Raw genomic sequence first — 19,531 nt, 5'->3', positions numbered from 1 at the left:
CTGGGGCACGAACATATTTCATAACATGAATGCTTCTAAATGCAGACTGCTTTCATGCGTAATTGATAACATCTGGGGACTGATTGCAACGTTTTCCATCTTTTTAAAACGTAACATATTTCTGAATGGTCTCCATTCAATGGTTTATATTTAATGGTGACAACTCTCTTCTAGGAACAGATATCAGGCATCACCAGTCACCACACACCTTTTCCTTACTACTCTTTCAGGTATAATCTTGTCCCAGGAACTTATACTGATATGGTTTTGTTCATAAAGTAGCACAAGATTTCCTACATAGATAGTTTGAGGATGAAAGCCTCTAAATCCTACTTTATGAGGTGCATCCAGATATAATTTGCCACGTGAAACAGAGCAATATCATAATATAAAGTGTGCTGTCCTACTTCTGATAACGTACAGGAAACATTTCCCCTACAGAATATATTTCACAGTAGGTAGTTTGTATCACAGTGAGTATTATGTAATTTGAAAAAGGAATTCCTCATTTTTTTCAAAGTAGTTATATTAGCTTAAAAAGATTACACATAGGGTATACTGTACTTCCTCCATAACATTCTGAATTATAAAGTTAGAAGGTTCTAGAATCTCATCAGTGGTTTTTCCAGCGCTCATTGATTTACTGGCCTTGCTGACGGGTTTTTTCACCTACACTGTACTGATTTGATGGCATATGAGGAGGGTATCAGGATGGCAAAGGCTGATCTAATGTCTAGCATATTCCTGGATTACTCAGCTATATGGCTGCCCTCACAGGAGATGATACAGAATCAATCTGCAGCATTGGCACAGCATGCGTGCGCATGCTGAAGCCAAACACCAGGCTTCTCCATTCCCTAGTAGCTGCAAAGGCTGTTCTCCATGGCAGCCACTTTGGGCATAACAGCAGCAGGATTCTGTGCCTTGAATTCACTAGCCAGTATTGAACCAGGCATGTCTTCTTGTGCCTCAGTGTTCTTCAGCTATGAAATGGGATCAATGTTCTCTGAATGGAATAAATGCAATATCATACCTATATGCATATTATATGTTTGACATTCTGTGTAGCCTTTGTCACCTGCAGGGACTCGTGCTTAGTTTCTTTTCCAGATTCCTGCTTGTGCTGTATTTGAGTATGGATTACGTTTATTGATTTTATTAATGATAGCAAACCTTTTAAAAGCATAAGCAGCGGAGTTCCAGCAATAAATAATTGCCATTTAATAATGATAAAAGCTTGGCAAAATTTTTTAAACAGTTCTTTTGCCTATTTTTCACCTCTCCCACAAAAACATCCCTACTATGGATAAATAACTGTGACTATTACTATTCCAAAACTGCAATCCTTAAATACAAAAACTGCGACATTAGAAAAAAAGAATTTGGACTGCTCTTTCAACTTGCTTCGGTTTTTGCTACCACATTTTCAAGCAAATGTCTTTGTTCATGGAGGCTAGAAACTTATTTTAAAACAGATGCAGAGATCCTCAGAATCCAAATGGAGCCTTTAGGTGAAGGGTTGACCCATAGGCTGGCTAAGTTTGGCCTGTCCATTTTATAATTTCCCATACCAGCATTCATTATTTTACTTGCTGTAAAATCTAAGCTGCTGTAAAAAAGCTCCTGGTCCTATTTATCAGTTTATGCCTGCTCAATTTCACTACTCTCAAGTTTAAAAACAATATTCTTTGAACTAATTTCCAGAACACTTCATTCATTTCAGGCTTTTTGTTTTGTTTGTTTTTGTCTCTACCTCATACAAATGCACAAGAAGACACTTAATAAAGTTGATTGCAAATCCCTGAGGAGTGGGGGTGGGAAATAGAACAATGCTTTGCCTAGAAACAAACAAAGAATATATGCATCTTTTCAGTTCACTGGAGGTGGAAATCCTGTTGTGGACATGTATATATTACAGCTGAACTCAGTCCCACTCCATTAAAATTAAGTAGAAAGAAAATGAGTCAGAGGAAGGATGCCCATATGCTAGCTTGTATGACGTTAAGAAAGGTTTATTAAATTCTAACTTTTATAGTTTAATGAGGCAGTCTTCCATATGGATGAGGACCAAGAAAAGGAAAGATGAAACAAATTCACTATCAATTTCCTCATTGCCCTATGCTCTTTCTCTGCCTTTTTAAAAAAATATCTCATTCAGCTGAGAATCATCTTAAATTTGGGCTTCAATTTTCTAATACATGCCAAGAATTTAAGGCACCAAATTTCCTCCTGAGTTATCATAGTCATCCTCTTCTTCCAATTAATTTGTTTTCATTATAGACATCATTAGAGATCTTTGTAAGCTGACAATAAAAAAAAAGTGATGGAGGAAGAACAAAAGAGGAGATAGAGAAATGTAAGTGGAGTGGGATGAATATGATAAAGTGCAGCTGCACGCACAATTTTTCCTTTTTCACCTTGTTTCGTCTTCACATGCAAGTACGTCTGTCTGTGCTTATCAAAGCCAGGCTCTAACATAAGCTTTAAAAATGTTCATAGTTAGGAACAGTGCTTACTCTTGGGCCGATGTCTCCTTGATCCCCCTGCAAAACAGAAAAGTCATCATAATTCTTCTTTCCCCCATTTCATTTATTTGTTGTTTAAGAGTTGCTGTGATGAGAGAATTCATTTCTTCCACATACAATAGAAAAGGGTGACCAATTGAATGAAGGAAGTTTACAAATTAACATTTGACCATGTGATGGATGTCCACACATTTCATGAATGCAAAGGCCTCAATCTTTCCATTTAAAGGACTGCTGATCTATATGCAAAAAATTAGTTAGGGCACATGCAAGGAATTCCTGTGGGATTGTGGTATCAAGACAGGGCATGGATAAAATATCTGTGGAATTTTTTTAAAATTTGATTTTTTATTTCAGGAAACAAAACACATCCATACAAGGAAAACAGAGCTTAGTAGTTGTATAGAAAAGAAAGAAAAATAGGGGCTGATGGTTGTAGTTTTAGATGCTCCAAGAAAGGCAAACAAATGAAAGGTGTCTTTCCATGAGGTTCCATGAGTCAATAAAAGGATATCATGCCGTACAGAAGGTGTGAGTCTCCCTCCCCCACTGATTATTTTGTGAAATAATTAATTTGTCCATAAGCATGTTGTCCCACACTTGTGAAATCCAGGCTTCCAAAAGATTTGCATTTAAAGTTTTCCTATTATTCGCAGTCACTAATCTAGCTGCAGTTAATAAGTGGAGGATGAGGTGTTTGCTGGTTATGTTCTTAAACTGAGGAGTAAAATAAGATAGTAGGGCTAATTTGGGGTCTGGTTGTAGCGATTGTTCCATCATTTGAGAATACGTTTTGGGCAAAACCACCACATATGTAGCACAGAGCCAGGCAAATTGCATTCCCTCCAGCAAAGGTTGGATGTGTAACAATTAATTCTATATAATTTGGCTGGGCAACGTGATATTTTTAAAGCATTTTCTTGAGTTCTAATTGAGAAGCATCCAAATGGGAGTTTATTCCCCATTTGTTTCCAGTGTTGTTCCTCTAATTCTTTTCCAAAATCTTTACCCATTTTATTCGTAATGAAGTGAGAGGAAGTGTAGCCAGCTATGTGAGACTGTTATACAGCTGGGAGATGATTGCCCTTCCCAGTGGGTTGGTTGAGTTGAGCAGTTGCTCAAAACCATTGAAAGTGCTTGAACCCTTATATTTGGTTAATTTAGAAAACGTATAATTTGGTGTATCTCTAACCAGTCACATGGTACATCTCCCAATATAAAATTTATTTCTAGAGCTGTAAGGAGCTTTTGGTTCTGTGGAATCCTTTGATGGCAATCATGTCAAAATCAGAGGGTCCATGCAGCAACAGGTAACCTGTGGCCCTCCTGATGTCATTGGGCTCCACCCACCCCAACCAACAGGGCCAAGGGTGTGGAGATGTGGTCTGGAAGGCCACAAATTCCCCATCCTTCCCTAATGGAACGCAAAAGAAATATGTCCTAGTGGGAATTCTCAGTGGCAACTGGGACTGCAGATTCTGACACAGAAGCCTTGTGTATGGAAAAGCAAACTGCTGACAGTGGACACAGGAAACAATATGACCCAAAGGCCAAACAGGAAGATGATTAAAAAAAAAAAGAATTGAGACACAACTCTTAATAGAATGCTTAGGAACCTACTTAATACATTTTAAGGCAATGTTCTGAATGACCAATCTTACCTTTTCCCCTTTTGCTCCTGGAGGCCCCTGTAGAGATCAACAAGAGGATAGTAAGGAAGTAGCTGATTAATCTACAGTTCAGCTCCCCCCCCCCCAAACTTTTACTAAAACAAATTATTTCAAGGAGAAAGAGGGGCCATTTACCTCTAAGGTAGGGATGAAGAACATCCCTGATTTAACCTTTCCCCTGTCTTTATTTGTAGATATTTATGCTGGACCCCTTCCCCTGACTTCTATATATTTATGTGTGTGAAATATTTCCCCCCTCTATAGAGATGCATTTAATCATGTGAACAATCTGGAGTGGTGCAGCCGAGACCTTGGTTGACTAACTCACTGACTGAGAGCTAGACCATATTTGGGGCCCACAGAGCGGCTGTGACTCTCAGGTGACGGTTTTTATTCTTGCTTTATTAGAACATAAATCTTTTATTCTTCAGTAAAGCTTTCTCAGAATATTCACTTTCTCAGAATACTTTCATGAGCTCTGGGCCTATTAGTACAACCCAACTAGGTTCACACGGTTAAATCAATGGATTTTAGATACCGTGGAGCAGTGCCAAGCAGCTTCTCCTCCGTATGCTTTTGCATATAGCTGAATACTGACACTTTTAATTCGTCCACAGTGTGTGTGTGTTACTCGGAGCATAACTTACTGGTTTGCCATCCAGTCCAAGAGGCCCCTAAAACAAAAGAAGACAACGATGTGTTATAAAGCAATATTATTTTTGTAGCACAGTAAATCCTGCCTTGCCACCTCAGAGGGTTTTCCCACGTGATCAGTGAAAAGCATGTCCCGAGGGCATCACAATCTTTGCACAATAATTCTGAAAAAGCTCCTTTACAGGCTAATAATACAAGAGTGCAAGACTGGTGTACAGGGTCTTCAGTGTGGTGCTACCCATCCTTTGGAATTCTCTTCCATTGCATATCAGATAGGCACTTTCTCTGTTGGCTTTTTGGTGCCTGCTAAAGACATTCCTCTTCCAGCAAGCCTTCTAAAATTTTGATCCCAAGTTGGTTTCTGTCCTGCATCTGAACTGATTTCGTGTATCTGCTGTTTATACTTTAAACTGGTTTTTAATTTTAAAGGTGGTTTTTTTTTTATTAAAAATGTTATTATATTCAATTGTTTTCAACTGTTTTTATATATGTAACTGTTTTATATATGTTTTATATCATAAAGTGCTTCAAGATGCCTCATGAGAAACAATTCATAAATTAAATCATCATCATGTTTCCTGATTGGCAGGGGGTTGGACTCGATGGCCCTTGTGGTCTCTTCCAACTCTATGATTCTATGATTCTATGATCATCATCAATGCTTTTGATGTGTCAGTACTCACCAGTAGAGAATACCAGCACCTCTTTTTTAGCTTTGTTTTTTGTGTCCATAGCAGCCATGATGTCCTGGCACCCATGACACTTCAATCAAGACAAAAGAGTGCCAGCAACTCATTGATTTATTTGTTTTTTTACCAAAAAGTACTGATAATATTGGTGCAGAACTAGCAAGACATCCACCCATGGCTCCTTTGGGAAGAAGGGGAGGATAGAAATTTAATAAATACAAGAGACATGGAAAGGAGTAGCCTCATTGTGTGGGAGTGTATGGCTATGCTCCCCCCTTACAAGTATTTATTAACACATCAGCACAGGAGAAGGTCAGAGCAAATTATGACAAACAAAGCCAAATGAGAAAATCAACAGCAATGGTGTTTGTGTGGTTGTTTTTTTTAATGGATGCACCTCACCATTACCATTTTAAACGAGTACTCCTGCACAGGGTAGGGGGAATTCAAAGGAAGAGAATGGGATAAAAATTAATGAAATGATGTAAGTGCAGAATGAGGAAGGCTGTGCCACTAATCAAGTCACATGCAATACTTATTAGGTGCCTGACGTACATTCCAAACAATAAACATAATACATACGAACATACTATTTCCTTTGGGCAAATAATATTGCAAATTTGAATACTGTACTGTGAAATTGTGATATCCTCAGGACAGTAGTACAAACTTCAGAGACAATTTGTTGACTTTGTATGCTGTTAATTGAACAAAACTGATCATGTGGGAAAACCCTAGACATTTCGAAAGGTGTTTAATTATTGAGCAATATTTTGGTTGGTTGTTTTCGAGGGACCACATCCTTTTCTAATTCTTTGTAAAATGGAAACCAGTTGGCCTTGTCATGCAAGAGTTGGTACCCACCCTTTAATGTGCTACTTTATTTGGAGGTTGTCCCTCACTGCATCTGCTTGCTAATTTTAAAAATGATTAATTACTAGCAGTGGTAAAAGCAGGGTTGCCATATTTCCCAGAAATCCAAGTATTATCTGGATTAAAGAAACTGCAGATGGTGCCTGGGTAATGCATCACCTGGTTTAGATTCTAAGCTTTTATGTGAAAAAGAACATTTCAAGTTGCAGAGAAAAACAGGAAAATGTGCCAATCACCTGGTACTTAGTAAAAAAGTTGTTTCTCCTCCCAAAGTTGTTTCTTTGTTCTAGGCAATGATGCTTAACCACTTAGCCACTCCTAACCATCACATGTGAATGGAAAAGAGTGGCTAAGTGGACCAAATGGTTACCTAAACACTTGAAGGATGGAGCTTAACATTTGCTGAACTCCTCTCCACTCCTCTAACTTCTTTCTAACAGTGAAGGTAGTGCTTGTTGGTGAAAAGGTTCTGCCCCTTTTTATTTGCCACTCTGGGTGATGATGGGGACTGCTACTGCTGCATTTCTCTTTTCTGCTTGTGTATGCATGGACTCTTAAATTAAAAGCAATTATATAAAAAATGAAGCTGTGTGATATCAATGAGCAGATCAAAAAACCATTATCAAAGTATCATAGAATTTGTAGAGTTCAAATGGTGATCTAGTCTAACCCCTTGCAATGCAGGAATCATAGCTAAAGAATCACTGACAGGTGGCCATATAAAAAGGGTTTTAAAAACTGCATTGAAGTTCACCACCTTCTTAGGTTGTCCATTTCACTATTGGACAGCTCTTTCCATCCGAAAGTTCTTCCTAACGTTTAGTTGGAATCTGCTTTCTTCCCATTTGAATCTACTGGTTTGGGTCCTGCTCTTTAGAGCAAACAGAAAACAAGGTCACCCAGTAAGTAGTGACAGAGTGGGTAAAAGAGCTGAGCTAATATGTCAGTTCTTTCTTCCCTGGCATTGTAATCGCCAAACACCCACAAGCCCTTCCATGGGTTCTTTTGTCACTGCTCAGTTTCTTGGCAACTAGTAGAGAGATTTTTTTTTAATAGAAATCACACAAATGAGATAAGATTGTCCAACTATGTCCAATTTGCATAATAATTTGCTGTTCAGTTTTCTGGGGCTGATATGGCAACCCTACGTAAGTTTTTTTAAAAAAAGATATTTCTTTATACAAATATAACGACAGTAAGAACCAGCAATCATCACATATGATATATTAAGAGCGTCAAAGGAAATGGAAAAAATATTAATTTGTAGGAAGGTGAAAGAAGTGGGGAGGGATGATAGCAAAAGAAGTGGCCCTGAAATTCCTAAACATTTTCCAAAAGAAGCAACACCAAGAGCAGACTTCCTCAAACTTGGCCCTCCAGATGTTTTTGGCCTACACCTCCCATGATCCCTAGGTAGCAGGGCCAGTGGTCAGGGATGATGGGAATTGTAGTCTCAAAACATCTGGAGGGCCGAGTTTGAAGAAGCCTGACTGAGAGCATTAGAAGTGCACGCTTGATCAAATCTCCCTGACTGCACAGAAGATTAGATTGCCTTTAAGGATAAACCCTCTCACTGCTGCTTATAGAATAAAATAAAATATAAAAGCAACAGCAATGAATAATAAACAGCAGTAATCATAATAAAAGAAACATCCGGTGGAAAAATATTAAAATCCAATACACAAAAGCTACTAAAAGCAATCAGCACTCCAATACAACAACAACCAGAATAGCCAAGCAAACCAAATGGGTCCTTAGGTTTTTTGATAAAGTCCTGTAATGACTGGGCCTGGCAGACCCCACATGGTAATCAGGTATGGCAACCAGAAGGTACTTTGGCGATTGTAAGGGTCGCACCAAAGTGCCTCTAATCTGGTATGCCCTTTTTAAAATTGTCAGGCACCTTCCAAGAAGGTACTTGGGTGATTGTAAGGGATGCACCAAAGCACCTCTGGAAGGCTGTGACTGCAGCTGAAGGAAGCAGCAGCAATCGAGGAGGAAGCAGCAAAAGTGTGGGGCAGGGGAGCGAGCGAGCGAGTGGTGGCAGCAAGATGGTGGTGGTGGAAAAAGAGGTGGCAGTATGCTGTACCGACGCGTACTGACCCAAAAAACACAATGCTGATTTGAAACTTGAGTCCCTGAATATGATGGTAAGTAAACATGCATACAATTGGGCGGAACACCAACTCATTTAATTACCAATTTCAAAAGGGATTTTAGAAATACTGTGTGATTTATGCAGCATGTACAGTATGCACATTCATCTCCTGCAGTTTAGCATCCAAGTAATAAAAGCATAAACCAAGCCTATATATAGCCACCCTTGTATAGGGCCTTCATAAAACATCAAAATAAAGTTTCAGTCATCTGTCAGTGCCAGGCCACGTCTGTATCCTAAGTGGCTGCATATGGGAGGCAGACAGCTGAAAAGTAAAGTCACTCCACCACTGAGTGTCCACGCTGAGTGTCCTCAAACAATTTGGCAATTGCTCTGATAATTTTTCATACTGCCATTTTGTATGGTGAAGTTAAATTGGGAGAAATCATTTGGCAGAGTAATGTGGTGAGGGACACACTGACATCATTCTTGCTTAAATGCAGACCTTTATTGCTATAATCAGTCCCACAACATCCATCTGCAGTGCAGATGGAAGCAGATCTTTTCCTGAGTTTTACTATGGACAGCAAGGACCAGATATACCCCAGAGTGGATCCAGTGAGGATCCCACTTCAGAATCTGATTATTTTAGGGTGAATTCAGGGTTGGAGCTGTGCAGCAGCCACTTAAGTCTACCTTGTGTTGCTGTCTATACACAGAGGGGTGATGAAGTTGTTTGTAGCCTTTGATCATACTGTTAAGCCCAACATTACCCTCCCTCTGAAGCTTTCTCTATATCGGGAGCCTTGGGTGATTGCCAATGTTGGGCTTCACTGCATAATCAAACCACTGCTGCCCTATGTGATACAACCACTAACTATGTAATAAGCTTTAAGCAAAGACCTGTAGTTCCTAGTTATCTGAATCTAGCAGTTCCAGATCAGGAGCAAACCTGGCCCTCCTTTCATCTGATCAGCACATAAAGTTGTCCCAGCAAGTTCTATACCCAGATCACTCACATCACACTAAAATATGGGCAGAAGACAAATGCCCTCAGCCACCACACCGCTGCAACATTTTGCCAATAGAGGAGGCACCCCATGCAGGCAACAGTACCCTTTACAATAAGGAAATCCCAGATAATAATTGCACCATATAAGCTACTCCTCAGACTTGTTGAAGCCCCTGCTTTATATAACCTTCTACACAGCTATTTAAGTTTTAGGAAAAGTGGAAGAACAAGCTGACGTTCCATATTATGGCTGCATCTTGGCTGATAGCAATAGGCAGACTGAGATCTTGGATTTAGTAGAATATACCATGTGATGTGAATTTCATTTGTGTGTGTGTGTGAAGATCACTTCTGTAATGCTTAGCAAATCTCAGCACATCGTGTAAGAAATCCAAATACATGGATCTATTATAACCACTGCACTTTGCATATCAATCCAAACTAGGAAGCAGCTGATCATCTCACATGCATCATTTGGCCTCATGTGTTCTCATCTTCCTTTCTAATGCCAAACCCATCACTACACAGTACAAATTAGGAGCACTGCAGCCACAAAGTAAGACCCTAGAACAGATATGCTTTTCTAACTCATATTTGCACATAAAAGTTGCCACATGTTACACACATTACATCTTCCTCTAAATCAATACATACATAGTGGGTTATTGGTGTTCATTACCAGCATAAATCTGAAATAACCACAAATGCAATCATGGAGTTTGGACTTCCACCTTGAAAACAAAATTTGAACACATTCCTCTGTGCTTTAGAATAAAATTCACAGGGCAACCAGCTCAGCCAAACAGTCTGAAATGATGCATGCTGGGGGTGTAGGCAGAATCTATGAAAAGCATTATTGCTAAGAATATGTATTGAATTCTCTGCTGTCAACTTTCTCTCCACTTTTTGTGATTCAAAATAACCAGAACTTCTGACTGGAACAGTCCTGATGAATGTCAGAATTCTCAGTTGTTCCAGCATTTTACTTCAGGAATTCATGTGCTTTCAGAAAGGCAACCTTAAACCTTTAAGCTTAGGGTCTAGGGATTTATTTTATTTTTTAAAGGTTACAGGAGAGCAAGGCCCTAAAAAAATCACAAAAGAAATAAACACACATATTTTAAAACTCCTATTGGAGTGCTTGTTTACTCCTTTAAAAATACCCTTGTTGAAAAGAAAATTACTCCTTTGAGCTATTTCTTCTTTTTTATGGAGCTGAAAGGAATAAACTTTCCCCTTTCTAGAGTGTGTGTGTGTGTGTGCGCGCGCGCGTGTGTTTGAGAGGGGGAAGAGAAAGAGAGAATCAACACTGCAAAATATTCATTTCTTCCCTGAACAATCCAAACAGAATTGAATTTCAGAATAATAACAGTGCAGAACTGAGGAAATCTGTTCATACCTGCTTATTTGATTTATCATTTGCGCATAAAGATCCACCATTCTTCATTAACAAATTATACTGTTTACAAGAATTACTAAGCATTGTCGCATGACGGTCTGGAGTTTGTACAATGAAGCTGTATGAAAAAGAGTGGTGGGACAGCTGTCAAGAGCTAGTTTTGTTGCTTACAACAGAACAAGAACATTGGAACCTGCAGCTCTCTATATGGGGAAAAGCAAGTTTGCATTGTACGTGGAAGCAGGGCTTTTTGTTTCAAAAAAGCATGATTAGTTGCAAATTAGATAATCAGTAAACAAGTGTTGTATCCAAACAGTAGTCCTCCTGTTAATGCAAGGAATTCCTCCTACAGAATGGTACTTCCTATTCTGCCTCCCAACCCTCCACATCTCCCCAAATCTGCCCCAGAGCATGAATGAACCCCAAGAATATTAGTTATATGGGATTTACCCTCAAGTATATTGGGATTGCATGTTTGCAGTCTAACAATTTTTAAACAGTAGGTAAACTTTGAAGTAACTTAGTTAACAGTAGGAAAAAACAGTTAATCTGTTTGTAAAAGTGGCAACTCAAATTATATTAATAGAGGTTTTCATCTTCTCCTCTCATAATCAAGCCATTGTTCATTTTCCTGTACTGCTCTGAGGCTGCATGCAGAAAGATCTTTTGCTCCCACAGCTTCTTACTTTGAACTCAAAGTATTGTTATGAGTTTAAGGGTGCCAGACTCCCTTAAATTCCTGCACCCAGTAAGTGTTAGAATTTAATCAAGCCTCCTGAATTCTTGGATCCAGCAGGGGGTTAAAATATAAACCAAGCTAGCTTCCCCATGGGGTAATCACCTGACCAACGGGCAATTAAGAGAACAAAGGGGAGGTGATGAGCCATTAAGGAACCAAGGAAAATGGGCTCTGTGCCAGACAGCAAGTGGGCGGTGCCCCTCCTCCTTCTCTTAGTTAGACGAAGCAGGAGTTTGGAGGACAGAGTTGGCTGTAATGTGAACTAGAGGAAGAAGATGCAGGCTGGAAAGGCTGAGAAAAAGCCATGGCTGATTTTCTGCTTGAATCTAAGGCTGCGGCTATGGGAGAAACAAGACCCTTTGAGGTGTTACTGCTGTGAACCCCTCCACCATAGCCTCAGGTTGTATATATTTGCAAATAAACCAACTATCATAAAGAAGGCTGATCGCCGAAGAATTGATGCTTTTGAACTATGGTGCTGGAGGAGACTCTTGAGAGTCCCATGGACTGCAAGAAGATCAAACGTATCCATTCTTAAGGAAATCAGCCCTGAGTGCTCACTGGAAGGACAGATCCTGAAGCTGAGGCTCCAGTACTTTGGCCACCTCATGAGAAGAGAAGACTCCCTGGAAAAGAGCCTGATGTTGGGAAAGATTGAGGGCACAAGAAGAAGGGGACGACAGAGGACAAGATGGTTAGACAGCGTTCTCGAAGCTACAAACATGAGTCTGACCAAACTGCGGGAGGCAGTGGAAGATAGGAGTGCCTGGCGTGCTCTGGTCCATGGGGTCACGAAGAGTCGGACACGACTAAATGACTAAACAACAACAAATCATAAGGACACCACGGTCTTTGTGCCTCATTGCTGAAAGGAAACATGGACTCTGGGTGAGTGCCTGGAACCCCTGGAATCTCGTATTGCTCAGAGATTGGGGTGGCATGCAACCGTTTGTTTCCTGGGTTTCTTTTCTGGTCTGAGTGCAGCTTCCAGAAAACACCAGACACAAAATAGAACTAATCCATAAGGCATGCCAACATAACTCTATTTCAGAGCTGAACTGCTGGCAACAACAAGAAGAAAACATGTTGCTAAATGAAGCAAAGGCACGTCTGGCTGCCACATGGATGTTGGAGTCAACACCCTGGATATGATTGTCTTGGGGTTTCACGACCTGCCATAGGCAACACACCACCTGAAGGCACATATGCTGCATCAAAGTACAAAAACACACAATGGTTTATTTATAGACTAATTTATAGCAGTAAAAATATATATAGAAAAAAATGCTGGGTGGGTGGGGATGGAATGTAAGATTCAAGCATGTTTCTTTTAATTGTAAAATGTACTGTAACATTTATTCTACACCTTTACAGGCATGAAATGTGACATTTTATTTTTAGAGTAAATTCTTAGATTCAGAAATATTTAGCCTGCTTTAAGATTCGGATGAAAAAAACCCCCAAAAAACAACAACAAAACAACAACCCAGAAATAAGGTACTTAAATAACCTTCAAATTTTATGTTGGGAGTGTTCGTGCATGTTTGGTCCTGGCTTGCAGCAGCAGCAGTTACATTTGAAAACCAGATTTATTTGGTGGGAAAATATTTATTTGGTGGGAAATTCACACCCAAGCAAACAGTGAATCTGTCATGCTCTCTAGTGCAGAGCACAGTTATTATGACTACTGACTACCTTAAACACATTCCTCTCGCAGTCCACAACACAATGTCAGGCTGATCATCTTCTCTCCCACAGGCTTTTCTCAATGCCACACTGAGCTGCAAATTAGGTAATTAGTAAGCACGCCATTGTATATGAACGCTTATGGTTTTGCCTTCCCTCTCAGAACTTGTGGCAGCATGTGTGAAATGTTTTAAGAGGAAAACACGTTGAATGGAGTCTGCATGAACAACTGGGGGAAAGATAATTGCCAGCATCACGACGGATGAATGAAGACAGCTATTAAAATACAACATACAAGACAACACAGTATTAATGACTATTAGATAGGTAGCTCAATTGAACCTCCATGGGCAGGAGCAGGTCATATCAGTACCGGAAGCTGGATACGAAGATCAGACAATGTCAGCATCTTTCTTTATGCCTTGGGTGGCTTTAAAAGAGAATTTCACAGATTCAAGGAGAAGCCCATCAACAGTCCATCTACCAGCCAGGGTGGCTATGTCCCACCTCCACTGTTATTGGCAGCATAGTCCTGAAATACAGTGGTGCCTCACAAGACGAAATTAATCCGTTCCGCGAGTCTCTTCGTCTAGCGGTTTTTTCGTCTTGCGAAGCAACCCTATTAGCGGCTTAGCGGATTAGCGCTATTAGCGGTTTAGCGGCTATTAAAGGCTTAGCGGCTATTAAAGGCTTAGCAGATTAGCGGCTAAAAGGCTATTAGCGGCTTAGAAAAAGGGGGGGAAGCGGGGGAAAAATCGGAACACTCTCAAGACGTTTTCATCTTGCAAAGCAAGCCAATTGGGAAAATCGTCTTGCGAAGCAGCTCAAAAATGGAAAACCCTTTCGTCTAGCGGGTTTTCCGTCTTGCGAGGCATTCGTCTTGTGGGGCACCACTGTACCAGTTGCTGGGCAGAGTGCTCTTAAGCTCAGGTACTGCTTATGGGCATCTCATAGGCTTCTCTGGTTGGTCACTGTGAGAACAGGACATTGGATTGGACAGGCCAGCAGGCTCTTCTTATATTCTTATGCCTGACTTGATTTTTTCCCTAGGGGCATTAGGCAAGCCTGGGTTGAAAAACAATGGGCCTTGATGTGATTCAGCAACCCATATACAGTGGTACCTTGGGTTAAGTACTTAATTCATTCCGGAGGTCTGTTCTTAACCTGAAACTGTTCTTAACCTGAAATACCACTTTAGCTAATGGGGCCTCCTGCTGTTGCTGCGCCGCTGGAGCACGATTTCTGTTCTCATCCTGAAGCAAAGTTCTTAACCCGAGGTACTATTTCTGGGTTAGCAGAGTCTGTAACCTGAAGCGTATGTAACCCGAGGTACCACTGCAGTCTTTAATGTTGTGTGCCTACCAAATTATAAGAAAATCAACCCTGGCTGATAAAACAGCAGTAACAAGAGATGATTGATTTTCAGAATGCATCACAGATAAATTGTTTGGAATGCTAATGCTTCCTCCTTCCACCTACCGATCCACTACCTACAACAGGGATTCCAAAACACTAGGCTCTCTTCCCTTCTCTTTCATGTGTGTTTCTGATAATCTCACCACTAGACCCAGCAGTGTAATCTCCCCTACAAGAGTGTCTAAATTTCATACTCAAGAGGATTTGTTCCATTTATTTATTTGTTCACAGTATGTTGACCAAATAGAGCCTCTAATACTCTACCACAGACCTTTACAAAAAGTTATTTCAGTTAGTTAGACATGGCAACCATTTCCGCTACTAATGTGAGCTGACGCTTGAGGCAGTAATGGTGGGGGGGGGGGGTGAGGGGATCCAAAAGTAAAAATCAGCTACTGTTTCCACATGAGCTCTAATGAAAATTGAGCAATATTTAAAAAAGCAAATTAAATGTTATTGTTAAGACCATGCCGTAAGCGTGAGGGCAATTTGCTTGATTGTAGCTTCCAGTGTTATTCCCTGAAATCACAAGGATCAAGGAATGAAAAATGATTTTCAAATTTAATTTTACTTGGGAGAGAAAATGGGCCACTGGGCCTTAGTACTGAAAATGCATTTGACGATATAGGCAGGCATGTGCTCAAGTATGTACACAACACACACACATGTTCCACCAAGGTTCTGAATAACCAGTCACTTACTTGCCATTGTTACCATTCTCTCTTCTAAAAACAATGCAACATGGTTTGGAACGACCGTACATTCCGATTTAACTTATGCTTTTTATTAAGCATTACAGCACCATGCTGCATTAATTATGTGACAATCCCAGAGTAGCATTTTAAGTGACTGATTGGTTTTGTGAAATAAGAAATTTCTGGACTGAAGGATTTATGGGCTTGACCAAACATCAGTTGGAGGCGGTGTTTAAACATGTTTTAAAAGTGTTGAAACATAATTTCTGCTAATACAAATTCCAAGACTGATTTATTTTTAATTTGTTGTTTTCAATGCAAAATAAGACATCGTAAGGAAAAGACTTACAGAAAAGAGCTACAAGGATGGTAGTCTGCTGTATAGCACTAGTCCAAAAATTCAATTACAATCAGTAAATAACTGTTGCGCTATATATTTATATTCAGTATATATTTATATATTTATATTCAGAAGACGTGCTGCAATGGCTTTGCATTTAACCTGTGTAATATGCATGGCTGATGATCACACATGCCCATGGTCACATGGAAGAAGTATTCTGTGTACTGCAAGTGGTATACAGTGGCATAAAGGATTCCAGTGCACAATTTTTAAAACCACCATGACTGTGAGAAGCTCACTGGGTGACCTTGGCCTAGTCACCGTCTCTCAGCCTAACCTACTTCACAGGGCTGTTGTGAGGATAATATGGGGAGGAGAACGAAGTGTACCACCTGGCGGTTCTTGGGAGAAAAGGTGTTATAGAAATGTAACAAACAAACAAACAAACAAACAAACAAACGGTCTTTGCAAGAAGGTATACTATTTCTTGATTTACTCTAAGTTAAAGAGCTAATATTTTCAATCAAGATGCTACAGGAACTGTCTGCAAACATCTGCCTTTGCTCTATATTAGCATCTATTTGCACTGTGATGAATCTTACTGTTTTTTTAAACATGTTTTGGGGTGGGGTTGTTTTTTTAAACAAGATGCAGTTGTGATACTTTTTGTATTTCATTCTGGTAAGGTAAAGGTAAAGGGACCCCTGACCATTAGGTCCAGTCGTGACCGACTCTGGGGTTGCGGCGCTCATCTCGCTTTATTGGTCGAGGGAGCAGGCGTACAGCTTCCGGATCATGTGGCCAGCATGACTAAGCCGCTTCTGGTGAACCAGAGCAGCGCACGAAAACGCCATTTCCCTTCCCGCTGGAGTGGTACCTATTTATCTACTTACACTGGCATACTTTCAATCTGCTAGGTTGGCAGAAGCTGGGACCAAGCAATGGGAGCTCACCCCATCGCAGGGTTTCGAACCGCCGACCTTCTGATCGGCAAGTCCTAGGCTCTGTGGTTTAACCCACAGCACCACCTACGTCCCTTCATTTCATTCTGGTATTATGGTATAATATTTAATCATTATTTGGTGCATGTAGAGCCTTCACTTTCTGATTTATTTTTAAGGTTACTGCATAAATGTGTAATCAAACAAATAAATCTATTGCAGAAAGCATTGGGATAAACTTGCTCATGAGAACCTTGCGTGTTTAGAGAATTGCAGTCTAATTCTGAGTAAGTCCAAAATATATCAGCACAAACTAAAGTAAAATGCAGCACTCTATATATGTTCCTGTTCATCTTACTGTTCTGTTATGAGCATTGGCAGAAAAAAGTCCAATTCTGAATGTTTTCCAGTCTTAGAGCTGCCTATTCCTGGGGGAAGCATTGCCAGAATCACGTGACTTGGTGAACTGTAAGTAATCTGGCAATTTCCTCATCCTATCAGAAGGAGTGAAGTGTTCTGAGGCTGCATGTTTAGCTAGGATGAAGATTAAAAACAAAACAAAACATACTTTGGGTTACAAAGTAAAGTATTGGCTGAGAAAAACCTTTTGACAACTAGCCACTTGCTCATTCAAAGCCATCCTCCTTGTTTTCCATTAGGACCCCTCTGCACAATCACTTCATTGCACAATAAATGTGCATATGCTTCTCATTTGCTGCTTGCAGTGCTCATCCCTTCCTCTCAATACTGTACTTCTGTTGCTGTGAGATTGCATTTCAAAGGGCGCAAAATGCAATGTTTCTGTTCTAAAGTGGATGTAATATTTTGCCCGGATAGTCCATTTATGATTATTGTGTAGAACATGATCACAGTGAGTGTCTTAAACATCCCACTGCATTTTTGTGTGTGATATGCAATTAGTCAGAACTGACACAGCACTTCTTGCTTCATGCCCATACCATGTTGCAGTTTTCTTTTGTTTTAATCTTCTTCTTCTTCTTCTTCTTCTTCTTCTTCTTCTTCTTCTTCTTCTTCTTCTTCTTCAATATAGAATTACCACAGACATAGAATAACAAGTCTTGTTGATGAAGAACCAGCATGACTTCTGCAAGTGTAAATCCTGTTTAACTAGCCTTTTAGAGTTTTTCAAAAGTATATGGATATGAATGATTCAGTAAACATCTCAAAAAATTCCTACACCAGAGACTTTTGAGTAAGCTTAGCACTCATGGGATAAGAGGACAGGTCCTTTAATGGATCAGTACCTGCTAAAGAACAGAAAGCAGAGAGTAGGAAGAAATGGGCGATTTTAACAATGCAGGAAGTGAAGCCCCTAAAGGACCTCGGCTTTTTAACTTGTTTGTGGGTGACCTTGATTTAGGGGTGAGATGCGAAGAAACCAAATTGTTTGGGATGGTAAGAACAAATAGGAATTGCAAGGTGCTCCAAAGGGTTGTCTACAAACTGGCTAAATGAGAATTAAAATGGCAAATGCAATTCAATGTAAACAAATATAAAATGGTGCACATTAGGGCAAAAGAATCCTATTCACATATGGGCATCTGAGCTGGTGTTGATTGACCAGGAAAGAGATCTCAGAGTCATCAAAGATGGCTAAATTAAAATTTTGACCCAGAGTACAGCAGCTGTGCAAAAGGCAAGTTCCATCTTGGGGATCTTTATGAATGGGATTGAAAATAAAACTGCCAGTAATGTATTATAATGTCATTATACAAAACTATGGTCCAATCATACTTGGAATATAAGGATATCAACAAACAGGTTGGAGAAGGCTGGCATATACATTTTGCAGATATTGTCTGAGGTTAACCAGAACCTCCACCAGCATCTTGTCTATGTCTCACATTTGGCTGCCACCTCTCTTCTTTCTTCTCACTTTCTGAAGACTTGGGTCTGCAGTTTTCTTTAGTTCCAGCAATCAGGCAGCAGCTGCCACCCCAGAAAAAGGAGCGGGGAAGTGGAGGGACCCACAGGCAGGGCAATGCTCAAGAAAGGGATATATTGGGACCACATGAAAAGTAGGGCTGAGAAGGGGAAAGGAAGGGTGGTTGCAAATCTGCTTGTTTTTGTTTAAGCAAAGTTCATGCTTATAATTATATATTTCACATGAAATCAATTTTGCTTTTTTCAAGCCATTCTGTTATTCTGAGTGTGTTTCCCATCATTGTTTTTTTGTGTGTTTTTTTACTGTCTGTGCAATAAGAAGCTGAGGAATGGGTTATCTGTTAGCTCAAACAGCTGGCTCCTGCACTAACCTTGTGGATTATCCCTCCCTCTTCTGGAGCCATTCCCACCTATTCTCCTGCTGATATACTTTACATCATTGCAAAGAGTAGAGGAATTATAGGTACACAAAACCAGATGATCTCTTCCTTGAAATGATTCCAAACATTCAGTTTTGTTGCAAAAGAATATTTGAACATCAATGTAAAAAACAGATAGAAGACTTCTAAAGTACCCCATGGGAATTTGTTGCTGCCAACCATTTCACTTTCTCTTGTGAAAGCAATAAATCCTTGTATTCCTTTCTAAAGATGATTATGCCAATAGAGACTGTTTCATCTGTTCATCAGGCAAGCTAAGCATCTCCCAATACCCATACAGATTTGCAGGGAGAAAAAAGATATCTGAGAACAACCTATGGTGTAGCATATCAAACATGTTTTGAAGTGCAACATGTTTTTTAGCATACACAATACAAGCACATACTAAGTACATAATATATGAAGCAGTCCTAACAGAAGAAACCAGAGACAGGAACCAGGGCTGG

General features: G+C 40.0%; 1 protein-coding gene across 1 annotated transcript in view; it reads right to left on the bottom strand.

Annotated features, from left to right (window-relative positions):
- COL23A1 (collagen type XXIII alpha 1 chain) overlaps positions 1–19,531 on the bottom strand; it is a 303,080-nt gene that overhangs the window by 46,825 nt on the left and 236,724 nt on the right. The window contains exons 6-8 of the mRNA XM_081185546.1: positions 4,843–4,869; positions 4,187–4,213; positions 2,517–2,543 (exon numbers count right to left, since the gene is read on the bottom strand). Coding sequence (XP_081041672.1) covers positions 2,517–2,543; positions 4,187–4,213; positions 4,843–4,869 — 81 coding nt within the window. The remainder of the gene's footprint in view (positions 1–2,516; positions 2,544–4,186; positions 4,214–4,842; positions 4,870–19,531) is intronic.

Source organism: Podarcis bocagei (genome assembly GCF_964188305.1).
Source record: "Podarcis bocagei genome assembly, chromosome: 2".
Classification (NCBI taxonomy): Eukaryota; Metazoa; Chordata; class Lepidosauria; order Squamata; family Lacertidae; genus Podarcis; species Podarcis bocagei.
This window is presented reverse-complemented; position numbering and strand designations above follow the sequence as displayed.